Here is an 18,722-nt window from a genome sequence, read left to right on the forward strand (position 1 = left end):
AATAGTAAGAATTTTAAAAGAAGTTGGACCTATGATATTAAAATTAGTTGTGGAGGTCTGAATCGGTCAGCCATTGGACTATTATATGTTTCTACAGTTATTATGCAAAGAGTGATTGGTGAGGATGAGGCAAGAGAATATATATATATAATATTATTATATAGCATATCTAAATTATTTGTTATTTTGTAATAAGATTATATTGTTGTAGTTGTTGTATAATGATTACAAGTATTTCAATTACTATATTGTTATTATACATAAGTTAAAACTCTTTTATAAACCTCATATTTATTTTTTTTAATTTCCCATTATTGTTCAATGTCTTCCTTGAAACTCGACTAATTAATTCATATTCACACGGAAAAATCCTATAAATTGATGAATACGATTCTATACTTAAAACTCAAACTTGAGACATTTAATTAAGGTTGTTGTTTAGAAATTCCATATAAAATGAAAAATGCCCCAAATAAATGACTTTTTACTCAAAACTCGAATACGAGATTCGAACTCGAGGCGTAAGAAGATTTAAGATAGATTGAGACTATTGAAGTTTTGAATTGGTCAGCACTCAACATTTGGACTTTCTTATTATTATGACCAAAGACCAGTCCACATTAGAATAACTCGTTTTCATCAGTCAACTTTCAAACTCTCCATTTTTTTCCACATGCCTTTTTGTTTCACTATAATTCCTGCCCTTTTAAATTCAAATGTTTCATTCATTCAACTTCTTCATCACATCTCACAAAACTCATCAAGATTCTTAAAAAAATAAAAAAATAAAACTTTTTCCATATCCCACGATTGTGCTTGTTTTATCGGAGTGAGTTGCTCGTTGATGACATTCCGCTCATAAGTAGGTTCACATCGTGTCAAGTGTATTAAACCAATCAAACGCCTTTCTAGATTTCAGAATAGCTCCCCCTTTTCTTTTCCGATCCCGTCTTTCAAAATGGATTGTGCATCGAACTGGGAATACGAGACACTCATCAATGAGCTAACTCAAGGGATTGAACACACAAAGCAACTTAGAGAACACTTCCACTCTACAGCTTCAACTTTTGAGAATCAAGAATTGCTTCTTCAGAAGATTCTTTCTTCTTATGAGCAATCTCTGTTGATTCTCAACTGGAGTGGCTCAACAGTCCAATCCCCGCCGGCTCTACCACCATCAACTGGTGTAATCGAGTCTTCGGTATCCATTGATGGAAGTCCTAAGAGTGATGACAAGAAAAGGAGTTTCCAAGATCATCATGAGCTCATTAATATTTCAAAGAAGAGGTAGAAGATCAATTTCCATTAAAAATGACACTTTTCTATATTTAGAAAATTCCTCTAACTTCAAACTTCTCGTTTTACCTTTAATAACCTGCTTTTGTAGCTATAGAAATGTCATGACATGTTTAAAACCACAAGATCTAAGAATACTACTTTCGATATGTGCTAAAAAGTCTTTATTTTTAAAAAAAAAATCCGTGTCAAGTCAAATATTACTCTATAATATGAAAAGGAGAGTTTCAGCAGCTGATTTTCATTGGTCAACTAACCTGTTTCTTGATGGATATTGCAGAAAATCACAGCCCACATGGACTGAACAAGTCAAAGTCAGCGCGGAGAGCGGATTTGAAGGTCCTACTGATGATGGATATAGCTGGAGAAAGTACGGACAGAAGGATATTTTAAGAGCTAAATATCCTAGGTAATAAGTCAACTTCATTAACCTGCATGAAAGTCATAAACTCATAAAAACGAAAAACGAAGTTTTCAATCGATCGATTAACTATGGTTCAATCATAAATCAGTTGAAGAACAGAAACATATGTTCTGATACTAAGTTTACATGTGTTTTGCAGAAGCTACTACAGATGCACTTATCGTCACATGCAAAACTGTTGGGCAACAAAACAAGTGCAGAGATCAGATGATGATCCGACTGTATTCGATATCACATACCGAGGCTCCCATAATTGTCATCACGCTACTTATTCTGCACCACAACCAACATCGCCAGAGAAACATGAATTCAAAAACCAAGCTGTTTATCCAACAGGGCAGCAATATTCAAATCAAGTGTTGATGAATTTGAGAGCAAACCTGAGAGTCAATACTAATGACTTGGACAAGAATGACCCAGCAGCATGTCATTTCTCCTTTGTTCCAACATTTTCTTCTGGTATGACAGACGATAATCGACATTTCCAGATTTCTCATGTTGATGACAATCTGATAGGTAGCGGCTATTCACCGTCTTTTGTCTCTCCTACTACCCCTGAATCAAACTACTTCTCAGTCCCAAGCAGCAGCCAGATGAATGGTTATGGAATGGTTCATAACTTGCACCATTCGGAATCAGACCTCACTGATATATTCTCAGCCAACACTTCCACAACGAGTTCTCCAATTGTGGGCGATTTTTCACTTGACCATTTGGAGCTGGATCCAAACTTCCCATTCGATAACCCCAAATATTTCTCATGAACCTATATTGTAATACACCTAGAAAAAGGACAATAAAGACAAACAGTTAGGATGTTATCACCAAGTTACTTTATTGAGGTCGATGATCCCTACTTTAGGAATTAGTATAGATATGATTGTAAAAATTAACAACAAATTAGCCACGGATTAGAAACTAGCTATTGTATTTGTACCAATAGTCTACTGTGTCAAGGGCTGAAACTTCCAGTCATTCGACATCAAGCTGCTAAGTGAAATTAAAGCATATTCTTGGTTATTGAACATTCAAGATTTTTAATAAACTACAGACAATTATGTTGAGTTTATCTTTCCTTACTATATCATATTAGTAGACAAAGAACAAATCGTGAAACCACAAAGCATTAAATCTTAAAACTGCAGGCACTAAGATGCCACTAGCCCTTTGGCTTGTTGCAAACAGTACACTGATGCAATGGTAAACTAAAGTTGTCTCTAGTGACCTATAGGTCACGAGTTCCCCGAACCCTTCGTGAATGAGGGATGCTACATACATCGGGGCGCCCTTTTCATGGACAATAGAACCAAGAATGACTAATATAGTGAAGCTATTAGAAAATCTATTACTAGCAATTAAATCATTAAAGAGAACACACCATTTACATGAAATTGTTTGTAGAAGGTATTTTGATAGCCAGGAGAACCCAACAATAAATTCCAACAGATTAATAAGTAAATATAATAGTTTAAGAATGAGAGAAACCATCAGAAAAAGTATGAGAGCCACAGAAGATGGTGATTAACTAAGTTCTTCAATGATTGCATTATGACATCGATTTATGCAATCTATACAATTATCTCTCGCTGATGTGCATCAAGATGAGGCCCTTGTTTATTATAGAGAGGTACTTTTACAACGAGTGTCCTGTTATAATGGTAGATGCCATTAAAGCATAGAGAGGTTAAATGTAACACAAATAATCATTCCAAAGTAAATTGTCTATTATAATAAAGTGTTGTTCCAAAGGATAGTTGTTATAGAGAGGCTTGACTGTGTATTTAATTTCACATAAAAGACTCGATATTGTAATATTACCTCCTACTTCTATTTACCATAGTTCAAGTTGTCAAATTCCTTTTAGGATTTAAACTCACACTAGATATAAAAACTTTCCTGTAATTGATTTCTAAATATTTGATGGTATAAAATTTCTTTACACTATTAGTCTATTACTGTGTGTAAGTTGAGCTATTTTTTTTATAGACCTCATGTTTCTCTTTTATGGGTGAGACTATTGAAGTTTTGAAATGGTCAGCTCTCAATATTTGGACTTTCTTATTTGCTATCTCATTATTTTCACTACTTATAAGAGATTTTGACCAAACACCAGTCCAAGTAGAATAACTTTTTTTCAGCAGTCAACTTTCAAACTCCCCTCCACTTCTTTTTCATCCACATGCCTTTTGTTCTATTTTCTCATGATTTATGCTACAGATACTTCTCTTTTAAATTCAAATGTTTCTATCAGCTTTGCTTCAGTACTCATCTCCTACAAAAATCAAAAATCTCTTTAAGCATCATCCCCCCCCCCCCCACACACACACACACAACAAGCCTTTTCCGTATCCCAAATTGTGCTAATTTTTCGCGGTAATTTTCTTGTCAATGACATTCCACTCGTGAAGTAGGTTCACTTCGTGTCTGAGTCCCTGTAATCTGTTATGCTAGACTCCTGTTGCCTACTGTGCATGCAACTTCAAGGGTATTACATCGATTGAGAAGATACCTTTTTGAGTTGACTCGAGCAAGAAACTCAAAGCGTCACGTCAGGAGAAAGAGTTAAGCTACTAAACTAAGCTGCTGTTGGAGAACTCGGTATAAGCGAATTGCAGCTTCCACCTTTATAGGCTTCACAATAACTCCCTTTTTATTTTCCAATTCCTTCTTTGAAATGGATTGTTCTTTCAACGTGGGAATAGAAGACACTCATCAATGAGCTTACTCAAGGAATTGAACACGCTAAGCAGCTTAGAGCTTACTTGAGCTCTGTAGCTTCCACTTCTAAAAATCAAGAATTGCTTCTTCAGAAAATTCTTTCTTCTTATGAGCAATCTCTGTTAATACTCAAATGGAGTGGCTCAACAGTCCAATCCCCTAATTATATGGGATAGAGAAGTTGTTTCCAATATAAAGACCAAAAGAAATGTATTAAAGACGATCATGCTTATGTGCACATTTCAACTTCAAATATGAAATGTCCTCATCTCGTTTTGGTCATTCTGCTTTATAAGTACATAATTAAGATAACAGCAGTATACTTTTCTGGGAACTTTAGGAAACGGAATGCTATGTTCTGATACCAAGTTTATATATGTTTTGCAGAAGCTACCAGAGATGCACATATCGTACATGCAAAATTGTTGGGCAGCAAAACAAGTGCAAAGGTCAGATGATGATCCTAGTCTCCTACTGTATTTGAGATCACATACAGGGGTTTCCATAATTGTCATCAAGCTACTTATTCTGCAATAAACCCAACATCACCAGAGAAACAAGAATTGAAGAAACAAGCCGATTATCAAGCAGGGAAATATTCAAATCAAGTATTGATGAACTTGAGATCAAACCTGAGAGGCAACATTAATGACTTGGACAAGAATGAAACAGCATGTTCTTTCTCCTTGCCTTCAACATTCTCTGGTTTGACAGACGAAAATCGACATTTCCAGATTTCCCATGTTGATGATAATCTGATAGGTAGCAGCTATTCACCATCTTTTGTCTCTCCTACAACCCCTGAATCGAACTACTTCTCAGTCTCAAGCAGCTGCCAGATGAATGGTTTTGGAATGTTCATCACTTGCACCATTCAGAATCAGACCCCTCCCATATATTCTCAGCCAACACTTCCACAACAAGTTCTCTGATCATGGTTGAGATTTCCCTAGACCATTTGGAGCTAGATCCAAGCTTCTCATTTGATATTTTTATCATGAACCCAAGCTAATATTCTTGAAAAGGACAATAAAGACTAACAAATAGTTCGGATATTATCACCGAGTTGCTTTGTTGAGGTTGACTATCCCTCCTTTAGGAATTAGTATAGATATGGATATGATTGCAAAAGTTAATAGCAAACTAGCCTCAGATTAGAAACTAGCTATTATATTTGTATCAATAGTGTACTGTTTTCAACGGCTGAACTTCCAGCCAATTGACATCAAGTTGCTGAGTGAAATTCGACCATATTCTTGCAAAAGGCTATTGAACATTCATGAATTCTATCAAACTACAGACAGCTAAGGGGCCAGGTTCACCTTTTAAATATAATAACAACATATTCAGTGTAATCCCACAAGTGGATCTGAGGAGGGTAGTGTGTACGTGGACCTTACCCCTACCTTGGAAGGTCGAGAGGTTGTTTCCGATAGACCCTTGGCTCAAGAAGAAGCATATCAAAGTAGTTCGGAAAAGAAATAACGGAAGTGGAGAAGCAACCACAAAATACTAAAGACAGCATGACGGAGCATGATGAAAAAAAGGGAACATTAACTACAACAAAATAATACTATAATTGAAGTACAAGAACAATAAATTGTAACAGATATCGAAGACCAACAAACTACAAGAGACTTCTACAACTACTTGAATAATAAACTTGAACAGATTAAATAATCAGCATAAGCATGAGAGCTAGAGAAGATGGTGATTAACTATGTGCTTCATTGACTGTTCATAACATTGATTGATGCACTCTATACAACAATCTTTCTCTAATGATGCATCAGGATGGGACTGTTAAAGCTATGCTTGCAGTGAAAATACAATGGACAAAAGAGTCCAAAGCAGGATTCAGTAACAGCATATACCTAGCGAAACCAGACGGGCAAAGAAAAAGCAACATTTTTCTTTGAACCGCTGATATACAGATGTCTACAAACAACAAAAGGATGATAGGTACATGTCAACTAGATTGATGTCTTCTTCTCTTCTTTAATTCTGGAGACATCATTGTTTTTGCTTTCTTCAGGATTCTCAGCTTTCCTAATAGCTTCCCTTAGCCCCAACACAATGAATAAGTTGGTTAAAGTGAGCAGTGACTCAGCTCCTCCATGCAACCAATCAACGTTGGACAGAGAAGTTCCATAATGCACCTTCGCTGTTCCAAAGCATGTCAATAAGAATTACAGTTCTAAGTTAGAAGGGCCCATCTGGCTTAGCTTTTAAAAAGTAGTTTTTAAAAGTCAAACTTTAGTAACTTTTAAGTTAAAAAATGAAAAGTAGGGGTACCTACTTTAAACATTTTTTAAGTCGTTTTTAAAATATCCAAACACTCTTGAGGGCTGAAAACTACTTAAAAGTTGGTCAAGCTAAGCCAAACACCCTCTTACACAATCAATAGATTCTTTGCTGAGAGAGGAAGTTACCGTAAATTCCAGCAGGAACTGCACAAAAGAGGTGAAACAGAAAGAACACAATGTCAAAATAAATCAAATGGAGTTAAAATGATATTACCAGTATAAAGATGTAATTTTTGAAGAAGAATATGAGGTAGATATGTAAAACATAAGCAGAGAAGCATGTGGACAAAATTTACGCACAACTACTTCTTTTATCTAAGTAGGCAAAGCTCTAGGTAGAAAATGTTAAAGCATCGATGAAATGCATAACCAGTCATTAACGATGAATTGGTCAAGCACATTGAACCCAGTACCTATGCAAGGCACATATTTCAATGATTGCTCTCATTGAATTTGAACCTAGAAACAACATACGTAGTATAGTTCCACAAGTGGGATCTGGGGAGGGTAGAGTGTATGCAGACCTTATCCCAACCTTGGCAGGTCTTATCACTCTTACTACACAAAAGCAAGCAAGATGTAGAACCCCAAAAATGTAAGCTTTGGGGCAGTTTTGGATTTGGTGATGAAGTACAAAAAACCCACATAAGGGAGAGGAGAAAAAAGCAAAGAGCTGTGAAGCAATGCTCTGTGAGTCAACATTTGGTGCCCATGGAACATCAGGCAAAAATCCACACAAATCTTGCACTCTTTTACTATAAAGTTTTCTACTTTCACCACAGTTGAGTTGCTTGGTAGTATTTCTAAAACTGATTTTTGTTTGGGAACAGTTGAAAAATGGAAAAGCATAGAAACCAAGAACAATAGGGTTCTTCCAAAAAACACAATATGATGAATACTCTTAAGGGGTTGTTTGGTTGCTGGTTAGGAAGAGAATTGTTAATCTATTAAAACTAGCATAATCAATACTCTCTTTGTTTCACTTTATTTGTCTTACTTCCCTTTTTAATCGGTTTCAAAAGTATTATCTCTTCCCTTTTTGGGAACTCATTAGTTTCAACTTTCCACTTGTCATGTTTAAGAGTACAAGATTAAACAACATTTTAATACATTCTACATATTTTTAGTTTAAGACTACAAGATTCAAAATTTTCTTTACTTCCATAATATCCGTGCTAAGCCAAAACTAAACAAACTAATTGAAACGGAGGGAGTATAAAGATTTCTATTTTCACCACATATGAGTTGTTTGGTAGTATTTCTAAAACTGGGATTTGTTTGGCAACAGTTGACAAATGGAGAAACATAGGAACCAAGAATAATGGGGTTCTTCCTAACAGACACAATATGATGAATACTCTAAAACAATAGAATAATAGAACAATAAATATACAAGGAGAATATTGACGGGACTTACTTGTGGCACCCACAAAAGCAAGCAAGAAATAAAACCCAAAAAGTGTAAGCTTTGGGGCAGTCTTGGATTTGGTGATGAAGTACAAAAAACCCACATAAGGGAACAGAGAAAAAGCAAATAGCTGTGAAGCTATGCTCTGTGAGTCGACATTTGGTGCCCATGGATCAACTGGCAAAAACCCACACACAATTCTTGATCTTTTGCTGTAAAGTCTTGTTTTTTCCCCATAGTTGAGCTGTTTGGTATTTCTCAAATTGTGGAAAAATGGTGAAGCAGAGGAAGCAAGAATGATGGGGTTCTTCCAAACAGGGTGTAAACAGTTCAGCATTTTTGCATCAATGGCTTCTTCTTTTTACTGTGTGTTGAAAAGAGACATGAAGGCTCAACCATAAGTAAATGATAGAGTGTCAGGAGTTGAATATGGGCTTGCTGGACTATTGTGAACCAATTCATAGTTGGGCTAATCTACTCAATTAAAGATGGGCCAAGAGCCTTAGAAAAAGAAGTAAAAAATTAGGGAAAATTACGCAAAATGACAAACACCTCGAGTATATTATGTAATATAGCTATTGTTTCGATTATTTTTAATCTGTAGCTATAGTTTCACAAATTTTTTCTATTCGGTTTCCTAATTGTGTAAATTCAGAATTCGTATAATTCAGTTCCTAATTGTATAAATTCAGAATTTGTATAATTCGATTATTGATTGTATAAATTCAGAATTTATATATACTCACCCTAGCTATTTGTATAAAAAAAAACTCACAATAAATTACCATGTTTGTATATTGACAAGAGAAATATACAAATGGAATTCTGAAAAATTCCTAAATGTATAAATACATAATTTGTATAGACTTACCTTGTTTGTACATTCACAAGCGAAATACACAAGGCACAATCTCCATAGCAAACAAAACTATTGCTATGAAACGCAATTATCGAAACTATACCTATAAAGTCTTATTATGTCTATTGATCTTTGCTATTTCTAAAATTTAATATTGAGGAAATTTCATAAATAACATTAATTTGAGCCCTAATTATTGATCATAATCATAGTTTGTTCAATTTAATTTTTTATTTAGACACACAAATTACAGTTTGTTCTAATTGAGCACCTAAACATGTGATAAATTATTCCTAGTAGACACTTCCAACTAAAATTTTGACAATTTCTGAGTGTATTCTCAAATTGCTCACTACATAGATAAGTTACTACTTAAAATATGTCATTTCCTTTATTTATACTCATTAGCCTCAATAAACCGTAAAACCTCAAACTTGTTCCAAATCCAATCTTAAGATATTAAACTAGAAAACTCATCACAAAAGAGAAGAAATAAAGTTATATATAGAAAACTTTACATTAGTCATCAACATCAGTTCTTGCATATGGAATTCTTTAACATAATCTCTTTTCTCCAACAAGAGATTTAGTTGATTCCCAAATCCAAATATACAATGCAAAGCTTAGCTTTATCACCAAAATATTTAAGTGTTTTGACTAATTTTGTGTCACAAACACTTTTATTCAGTATACAATATACTAATTTCTAACAAGAACAAACGTATTGAGTACATAAAAAAAATGGTTTACAATTCTCAGGAAGATTGTTAACCTTGTACATTAGCTTCTTGGCTTGATCTAAGCAAATTCCCGTCACGAGGAACGTGCAAATGGCGGTTCCAACCTTCTCTAGTTTAGTCGGAATGAAGAAACTCATGGTAAGAAGCACATTTCCCCCTTGAGTGGCGCCCACGCTGAACGATTCTGGAGCCAGTGGACTAGCTGAAGATGTTACTGATAACTGAAGAAACTAAAGAAACTTTTGGTAGGAAGAGCCTTCACCCCTTTAGTTGGCCCGCGCAAATTTGAACTCAGTAGATTTCGGATACCAGATGTATAAAGAAGAAAAAAATGACACAAGCTATTATATCTCTTCATGTAACTACGGCTAAAGAAGTTACTGATAGCTCTCAAGGAGATAACATTCCTAGGGAGCGCTCCTCCGACCAAATTCAGTTAGCAAGATCCTCTTATAGTAATCAGACCGACTACGATGATAATCAATCCATACACATAATTGCCTAATCGCCTCTCGTTTTTCCTCCTTGAGAGACAACACTGATTCCTCTCTGTCCTTGATCATCTTCTCTAGTTCCCTAACTTTGTTCTCTGACTTCCAAACTTTCTCTCTGTACTTCAATATCTCAGATTCTTTGTCATCACATTGTGCAAGTAAGCAATCAAAGTCATCTTTCACGTGTGCCATTGCTTTATTTTTCCTCATCACCCAATCTTTTACAAATTGCAGCTCGCATGAATTCTTTGATATTCGATTCAAGAAATGAGCAGTGCATTCCTCAAACTTGAGTGCCACAGTGTCTAGTGAACCTAACAAATCGCTAGCTGTCAACGATATATCCTTAATTCCCCTCAACCCCATTTCATTTCTTGCATTTTTCTCTTTTAGATCTTTGTTCTCTTTCTCGTATGAGTTTCTGGTTTTTTGGTACCACTCCTTGTTCTCGATATGCATTTGTTCTGCCACGCGGATCCTTCTGCTCAAGATTCGTAAACTGTCTTCAAATGACTTGCGTAGTTCCTCCGTCATTTCTCCTAGTTTTCTTTCAGCATTGTGGAAATTTAATTTGGAATCCTCTAACTTGATTTGCATTTGCTTATGTTCCCCTTTTGACTTGTTTACAACATCTTGCATCCCTTGTAAAGTTTTCTCCTGCTCCGCGATCTTGATAGTCAATTCGGTATTTTTCTTTTCCATCTGCATTAGACTTTGGGAAAATTCATGTTTTTCCTTCTCAAGCTGAGACTGAAATCTTGATTTTTCAGTTTCCGCGGTTTGCAGCTGCTTTTGAATATTGTTGATTCGCGCTGTCAATGTTGAACCTTGAGCCGACATATCGTTCATGTAAGCCTCGTGCTTCTTTTGAAGAATTCCCACCTCTGTTTCTTTTCCTAATAGTTTTGTTTCCAATTCCATGATCTTATCATTCAGCTTTTCTTTTTGTAACTCTGAATGATAAGCTTCTTGATTCATATCCATTATCTTCTCTTCCATGTCACATTTTGCATCCATGAGTAAGTTCACCTCCGATTTTAAGCCCTCCGTTGCTTTTGTTAGCCCCTTTTCGGATGAAGTAGTGCTCGTTAGTTCCCCTTTCAGATTTTCTATCGGAAGGTGATATTCTGATAGTTCTTGAGTTTTTTCTTGGAGTGACAACTCTAATTCACAATTCTGGTTTCTTAAGGCTTCCAACTCATGTTGCAAATCATTAGTCCTTTCTGTTAAATCCTTAACTCGGTCAGATGCCTCGTGAGACTTCTTTTCGAGTGACAGCTCCAAATCAGATTTCTGTAGTTCTGAAAAATATAAGTCCTTAACTTGTTTCGATCCTTTGTTGGTTTCATGTAACAACTTTTGTTCTAAGTCATTCCTTTGAACACGTACACGGTCCACTTCTTGCTGCAGTGGACCATTTACGTGTTGTAGTTCTGAAAAATGTGTTTTTTCTGCTAACTCCTTGACTTTTTCTGATCCTTTCTTGGTTTCATTTAACAACTTTTGTTCCAATTCATGCTTTTCAGCGTTTAAACGATCCACTTCTTGCTGAAGAACGTGTGATTTTGCCATAAGAACATCTATTCTAGACGTTGAGTTGAGTAGATTTTCATCAATTTCTGTGAAGGTTGCTTCTAGCTCTAACACACGAGATTGCAGTCCCGAGTTAGTATCTTCCATTTGCTGAAGTTCATTCGACTTGCACCCGAGTTGCTCTTCAAGTTCTCTCTTTTGAACACATAAGTTATTTAATTCAACCTTCATACTAGCAATTTGATCCTCTAAGCCCTTCATTTGAGACAATCTCTCCTTCTCTCGAAGCTCAAAATCATCGGTCAGATACAAGATTTCGTCTTCTTTTTCTTTTACTTTCTCTTGGAACCATTCAGATTCATCTATAAACTTCTCTTCACCTTGAATCCTCAAGTCTTTGAAGAATTCCCCTGATTCAGACCCTCGGCTATAAGACATCGGTGTCTCAAAATTTTCCATATCATAACTTTCGACACTTCCCCCCTTCATCACTTCAATATTTGAAGTTATAACTTTGTCCTTCAAAATAGCATCCTCATCAAGAGGCTCATAATTGGAACAAGATGAACTACTTTTCGCGGTCAATTCCTCGGGGCTAAAATATGATTCTGAATTCGAACACGATGAAGAAGATTGAGATGATAAATCGCCCTCATGTTCTTCATTAAGTTTTTTCCTTACTTCCCCTCGGAGATCATCGTACACCGAATAGAGGGACTTGTACTGTATGTGGAATTCATCAACAAGTTGAAGCAATTCTGATCTTCTCCTCAAATTTCCTTCTCTACTACCTTGGTTTATTTTCTTGATTAGCTTTGCAATCCTTTTTACTTTATTCTCAATTTCTGCAATAACAAACCAAACTCTTCCAAGTTAGAAATTCTCTTACTGTTGCTCGGACTCTCCAAAAACAACAAAAAGCATAAAAAACTATGTTGCTCGGACTCTCCAAAAATGATGCAGCATCCGTGTCCGATCATCAAAAAATGCACTACTTTTGGAGGATTTGACACACACTTGACGGCATTTTTAAAGAGTCTGAGCAACAAAGGTAGCTTAACATGTGCAAGAAACTATTGAAGTCACATAATCTCAATGTGCATTCTATGATTACATGATGATACAAATTGGAATGTAATTAATGATCTTAGTGTGTATAAGTTATTATACAGTACAATACAATCATACAACACAAGAAAATCTTGTTGAACGACAGAAAACAATACAGTCTAACCAAACCTTGTGTCAACCAGACAATGCAACAACAAAATCAAACAGGCTGCTAAGGTCTGATACCATTAGAACACAGACGCAAACCAAGGATATAGAATCAGTAGGCTCAGAATGAGTTATACTCTTTTTGCATATGTTTACATTGTTCGCATAACAAACAATGAGTTCAGTTGAATCAACAAAACATGTTCTCAATAAAACAATACATGTTACACGTATACATTATCAAACAATAGAAAACAGCAAAACCAAACAGGATTCTTAAGGTTCGCCACCATTATACACAAAGGCGAATCTAGGACTTAGAATTGGTGGGTTCAGAATGAGTTTGATCATATTATATGCATGCTTTTTATACTCTTTTTTCTTATGTTTACATAGTTCGAGCTGAAATGAGTTCAGTTGAACCTACAAAAAATATTCTAAATCCGCCTCTTGTGCACTTTATTGGTATGAACATATGATATAAAACTTGAATGTCATTACTCATTAAGGGGTTTTGGAACTACTCAAGTTAACATCAAGTTTTTGCCACCATTAAGCACTTGTTGACAGGATGTATCAGCAACTTACTGCGAACCAATTGGCATTCTGTATACCACATAAATCCACCACGTTGGGGGTAAATTTGTGCTCGAACATTCGCTTTATATTGCCTTCTTTTTGCCTCTAACGCGTTATCCCACAACTTCCAATAACATTCAAAGGGTCGAGGTTGTTCTGGAATCGAATAATTACCTATTTTCATCCATTTCCACTGCTCTTCCTTTTCAGGATCAACATGACTCCCAAATGCCTTCATTGATTCCTTCCAACTTCGCTTCGTCATGTCTGCCTCCAAATTTTCAAAGGGTAGTAATGCTCAGAGTTAACTGGTACCTGTGCTGCTCACGTCCAAATAGTTGCCCGGCCTAAATTAAAGAAAAAACAGGATCAACAAATCATAATAAAAACACTTCAAATAACTCGTTTTGATGTGCACAGTGACGGAGCCAAGAATTCAAATATAGATGCAAAAAAGGCGAGTCATAACCAAACACATCAAACATTCCATTGATGCTCAGAGTTAACTGGTACTTGTGCTGCTCACATCAAAATTGTATCCCACCCTAAATTATGACATATATAATATCTCTTTAAGAACAAAGAAATAAATTAAAACAGAAAAGTAAATATCTGGAAGAAACCTAAATATTTTTTCAAGATTCATCCAACAATTTATGACATTATGTTGTTACAAAAAAATTCACCTAAATCATATGCTTTTGTTCATTTTTTCAAGAATCTGTTGATTTATTTTCATTCAAAGCCCCAAACTATATTCCTATATCACCAATTTTTCATCTGGTATTCGTTAAATTAGTCGAGGTGCGCACAACATGTTTGTCCGGACACCACAATTACCCAAAAAAAAAAAAAAAAGTCACCAATTTTTCAGCCATAACATCTAAAAATATATATATTGAGAAGGATTACCATGCAATAAAAGAAATATATTATCTGACATTTTTTTTGAATAAAAGAAATGTTTTCTTAAGCTAGAGAATCAAGATAGGTAATGAAAATGTTGGAACATATATGAAAGTAAAAGAGATATCAAAGAGAAATATATTACCATGAAAAATTCACTATTTTCATTGGGAAGAATCAATTTTCTGGATTTTTTATCAAAAACTATTTATCTCAAAATATTTCTTGAATTTGGGAGCAAAAAAATGAAGATATTTTATCGGAATCAAGAAAAAAAGAAAAAAAGGAGTTTTAAAAGAGTTGAAAGAGGAGGAAAAACAAAATGGGGATCACAAAATCAAAACATTTATTTTAATTTGACATTGTATTGACGTTATTCTAAATTCTAATTTCACATATTTGTAAATATAAAATATAAAAAATATGATTCTAGAAGGGTAAATATTGAGGCAAAAAATAATAATAGAAAATTGAATTAATTAAAATGTTAATTAATGTTGGATTTATACTTTTTAATCAAAGTTGTGAAATGTATCCATCATTAATAGTTGTTATTTTCCTTCGATTTTTTCTTTATCCATTGATCAATTTATAGCATTTGCCAATTTTTTAGAAGCCTAAAGTATTTTTTTTTTATATCTGTATCTATTTATTTTAGAAAGTTAAAGCAGTTTGGCTAATCTTTTTTAAAAAAACATAAACGGTTACGAGTAATAGTGATAATTATATATTTAAAATTTTGACCGATTGATGTTCAATCTTGAAAAAAATATATTTTAAATTCTGCGATAAAGCATTTATAACTACGACTTATAAATTATTAGCCAATCACGACATATAAATTGCAATCGGTGAAGGTGATTTATATATCGCATATGATAACATCATATTTGACAATTTCTTCAAGTCTTATACAATTATACCAATGAGCAATCATAGTTTCATAAATAAGATATCGGAATAATGAATGACATATCTTCATGTTTCTTTTATGAATAAATGTTTGTGATTACAAACTTTAAAATACTCATAATTTTGTAAATATTAGTAACTATCTATTCTTTAATATAATCATACCACTAATGAGTTTGGTAATTCGGTTTTCGACAGTATTTTATGTCCAGTCCTAATTTTTATATTTTTTGTAAAATGATTCAAGCTTAATGGGAATGAACTGTCTATACAATGTGATATGATTATATTAAAGAATAAATAGTTACTACTCTTTATAAAATTATGAGTATTTTAAAGTTGTAATCACAAAAATTTATTCATAAAAAAAATATGAAGATATGCCATTCATCATTGTGATATCTTATTTATGAACTATGATTACTCATTTGGTATGATTGTATAAGAATTAAAGAAATTTTAATAGTTTTCACAACTTATAGGTTTGAATGTTTATTAGAAAATATATATACAACTTAAGAAATCCAAATTATATATTAAAACAAAAACTTCAACTCCCAATCAATCTGATTTCAAATCAGATTCAAGACGTAGCCTTTAGTTTGTGTCTGGCGTCTGCTCCAAACTTATATTATTTGTGTCTGGCGTCTGTTCCAAACTAATCAATATATGACAAATATTTTCAAATAAACTTAACATCTAACTACAAGTAATTGTAACGGGTAAAGCTTAGATAAATATTCTGGAAAAAAATAGTATAACATGTTAAATTATACACCACAAACATTCTTTATACCATAAATGCATGTAATTTTACAGTACTTAGTCAAGATTGATCTATCCTGCTTGCAAATCAGCCCTTGCTTAGAGAAGGGCCAATAATTCCCCTTGATTATTGAAAAAAGTAGGGTACTTGTACCCACCATCGCAGTTTGGTCCAAAAATGCCCTTGGCGTTACTCAAGTAACCCATTTATACTCGTCAAAACTATCGAACCTCCACGTGTACCTTCATTGTAACATAATTCTTCAACCACTTCCTAGTTCTCTGTTTAAGTAATCAACAAACATCCTTTTTGCACTATCAGCATCTGAAGGAGGAGGTGGCCCGCTCAAGCTTGTCTGTCCAGCAAGTTTGATGAAAGTTCGTCGTAGCCTACGCAGCTCTGGCAGGCTGACAGATCTTGAAATATCTATAGTTGGTATTCCTGGACCAAGAGACACACCATTGAGAGGACCCCCAAGAGCGCGGGACTGAGCTTCCACAATAGCATTTGTAATTTCTTGTGTTGCCCTGTCCATCTCATATAAAGAATTTGCCTCAGAACCACGTGCACTCTGTGTCGCGATGGTCGGCTGTAGGATCTTAACATCTCTCGTTTTCGAGTCTACTTTTTTCGTAAGATAGGTAACAGCATCAACCATAGCTGTTGATGATTTATCAATTCCTTCTTTAGCTGGCCATAACTCGAACAATGGAGAATCCCATCTATTTTTGCTATCTGGCCTTTCAAACCTTCTTACAAGATCTTCAAATATATTATCATCATAAGATGGTTCTTCTCTCTCACAACGTTCGACGTTCCATGTTCTACAAGATTGCTCATCAACGTCACAATGGACAACACAATATCTAATCCCTGCTGCTCTAGCCAAACACCATAACTCATATCTATAGCCCTTGATGCTATTAAGAGAATCCACTATAACTATACTGTCCTTTGACAAAGATCTGTCAACTTCAGACCTCAATACACCTCTTAAATTCTTTTCCTCGGTCATGTTTGCATAGCTTTGGTTGCGACTAAGATGAAACGAAGTTTCATCTATAGTTCTAACAGATGGTTCTGGTTCCGTTTGTCTAAGTGCTTCAGATAAACAAGCTGCAGCTGTTGATTTCCCGCTACATGGCTGACCACAGATAACAACCAATGCCATCTACAACCAACAAAAAGGAACAAGTCATGAAATTAACCCAAGTAGCTGGATCATAAAATTACAATGGAAGTGTTTTCCCCGCAAAATTACAGCAGAAAAATGATAACAAAACAGTTTAAACTACATTGTCCCTACAACAAATAATCTAGAACTCGTAATAACAAATATGTGTCTCGCTGTTGGATTTAGATATGAAAGAAAATTCCAATGCTTTCATGTTCTACAAGAGTGAAAGCATAATTATGCCTAAATATGACCATTGACATCTTCTCTCAATAAGTTGTATGCATTGTATCCAAATGGTGTTTCAAACTCGATGTTCCAAATTAAGAGTCCAATACATTCTCTATGTCACAATTCACGAAGTGTACATTGGGTTCCAAACTTTCCATCACTAGAAATAGCAAGCAACCTAATAAAAGTATCCCAAACAACAGCTGATTGTCTTTTTGCTGATCTTAATGCAATTGACAAACTCTGTTCACAAGAATCACAATACCCTCTGTTGACATCGCCAGTGGCAGACCCAGGATTTTCACAAAGGGGTGTCAATGGTTTATGGTTTAAGTAAAATTTTGTTCGTAAAAGAAATTATTATGAGGCCATCAAGGCTAGAACACTCGTAACCACTAGACTAAACCTTTAACTTGTGTCAAGAAGTGTCAATACTTTTATATATATTTATTAGAGGTGAGTCCTCCCCTAGACATCGCAGCCTAAACCATCACACAATGAGCACGGACGGATCCTCAGTTTGGGTTACAGACCAAGTTATCATTATGCATATTAACTTGAAATCTAGGAATACATGAACTTCAAATAACACCACTAATGTAAACTTATGGATTCGAAATTCTAATTCATTTAAGTTAGTGAGTTCTAAATTGATAACTTGTTATATCGAATTGTAAACTCTACTCTAGCTCCAGCCCTGCCTCTGACCTCCATTAAAACGCCTCATCAATTCACCCAAAAACCAAAAAAAACCCCAAATTCAGTAGGCTCAAATTCGAAAACATACATACATCTGAAGAGGCAAGATTAAACGAAGAATCAAAAGCACTGAGCAGATAAAGATGAAGGAGATACATACCTAAAAAGAGACAGGCAGATCTGATGAAGGCGAGGTGAAGTGTTAGTATAATTGTGAGAAGCACACTTGGAAGAAACAAAATACCCTAACATTAAGAAAATTAATGTATTTATGGGAAAATGCATAAGTAGCCCCGGCCTATGCCCAAAAACTCTGAGACACACATAACCTTTACTAAGGTCCTATTACCTCCGAACTTATTTTTTAATTAATTTTCTACCCCTTTTTGGCCTACGTGGCACTATCCTTGAAAAAATTGTCAACACGCGCTGGGCCCACAAGATAGTGCCACGTAGGCC

General features: G+C 34.9%; 4 protein-coding genes and 1 pseudogene across 4 annotated transcripts; 2 read left to right on the forward strand and 3 right to left on the reverse strand.

Annotated features, from left to right (window-relative positions):
- Positions 1-578: 578 nt before the first annotated feature.
- Positions 579-2,775, forward strand: LOC125814507 (probable WRKY transcription factor 53). Its single transcript, XM_049493960.1, has 3 exons — positions 579-1,287; positions 1,577-1,705; positions 1,860-2,775. The coding sequence occupies exons 1-3, from the start codon at positions 959-961 to the stop codon at positions 2,482-2,484; spliced, it is 1,083 nt and encodes a 360-aa protein (XP_049349917.1). The 5' UTR covers positions 579-958; the 3' UTR covers positions 2,485-2,775.
- A 2,039-nt stretch (positions 2,776-4,814) lies between these two features.
- LOC125814729 (probable WRKY transcription factor 53) lies at positions 4,815-5,450 on the forward strand (annotated as a pseudogene).
- A 696-nt stretch (positions 5,451-6,146) lies between these two features.
- LOC125814521 (uncharacterized) lies at positions 6,147-8,544 on the reverse strand. The gene is made up of 3 exons (XM_049493973.1): positions 8,162-8,544; positions 6,871-6,888; positions 6,147-6,602 (listed from the first exon to the last, which is right to left on the reverse strand). The coding sequence occupies exons 1-3, from the start codon at positions 8,487-8,489 to the stop codon at positions 6,412-6,414; spliced, it is 537 nt and encodes a 178-aa protein (XP_049349930.1). The 5' UTR covers positions 8,490-8,544; the 3' UTR covers positions 6,147-6,411.
- A 1,614-nt stretch (positions 8,545-10,158) lies between these two features.
- Positions 10,159-13,878, reverse strand: LOC125814495 (COP1-interactive protein 1-like). Its single transcript, XM_049493947.1, has 2 exons — positions 13,585-13,878; positions 10,159-12,623 (listed from the first exon to the last, which is right to left on the reverse strand). Exons 1-2 carry the CDS (start codon positions 13,838-13,840, stop codon positions 10,159-10,161), a joined length of 2,721 nt encoding a protein of 906 aa, XP_049349904.1. The 5' UTR covers positions 13,841-13,878.
- A 2,225-nt stretch (positions 13,879-16,103) lies between these two features.
- LOC125814512 (protein KTI12 homolog) lies at positions 16,104-18,490 on the reverse strand. The gene is made up of 2 exons (XM_049493964.1): positions 18,424-18,490; positions 16,104-17,330 (listed from the first exon to the last, which is right to left on the reverse strand). The coding sequence occupies exon 2, from the start codon at positions 17,328-17,330 to the stop codon at positions 16,422-16,424; it is 909 nt and encodes a 302-aa protein (XP_049349921.1). The 5' UTR covers positions 18,424-18,490; the 3' UTR covers positions 16,104-16,421.
- Positions 18,491-18,722: the final 232 nt, after the last annotated feature.

This window comes from Solanum verrucosum, unplaced genomic scaffold, assembly GCF_900185275.1.
Source record: "Solanum verrucosum unplaced genomic scaffold, falcon-dt-bn FXZP01000268.1, whole genome shotgun sequence".
NCBI classification, from domain to species: Eukaryota; Viridiplantae; Streptophyta; class Magnoliopsida; order Solanales; family Solanaceae; genus Solanum; species Solanum verrucosum.

Excerpts from the sequence above, each read along its gene's own strand:
- LOC125814507 (XM_049493960.1), top strand. The coding sequence starts at position 959 with ATGGATTGTGCATCGAACTGGGAATACGAGACACTCATCAATGAGCTA. Across the intron at positions 1,288-1,576 it reads ATTAATATTTCAAAGAAGAG|AAAATCACAGCCCACATGGA; the intron begins GTAGAAGATCAA and ends TGGATATTGCAG. Across the intron at positions 1,706-1,859 it reads TTAAGAGCTAAATATCCTAG|AAGCTACTACAGATGCACTT; the intron begins GTAATAAGTCAA and ends TGTGTTTTGCAG.
- LOC125814521 (XM_049493973.1), bottom strand. The coding sequence starts at position 8,489 with ATGCTGAACTGTTTACACCCTGTTTGGAAGAACCCCATCATTCTTGCT.
- LOC125814495 (XM_049493947.1), bottom strand. The coding sequence starts at position 13,840 with ATGACGAAGCGAAGTTGGAAGGAATCAATGAAGGCATTTGGGAGTCAT. Across the intron at positions 12,624-13,584 it reads AGAATGCCAATTGGTTCGCA|AAATTGAGAATAAAGTAAAA; the intron begins GTAAGTTGCTGA and ends TTGTTATTGCAG.
- LOC125814512 (XM_049493964.1), bottom strand. The coding sequence starts at position 17,330 with ATGGCATTGGTTGTTATCTGTGGTCAGCCATGTAGCGGGAAATCAACA.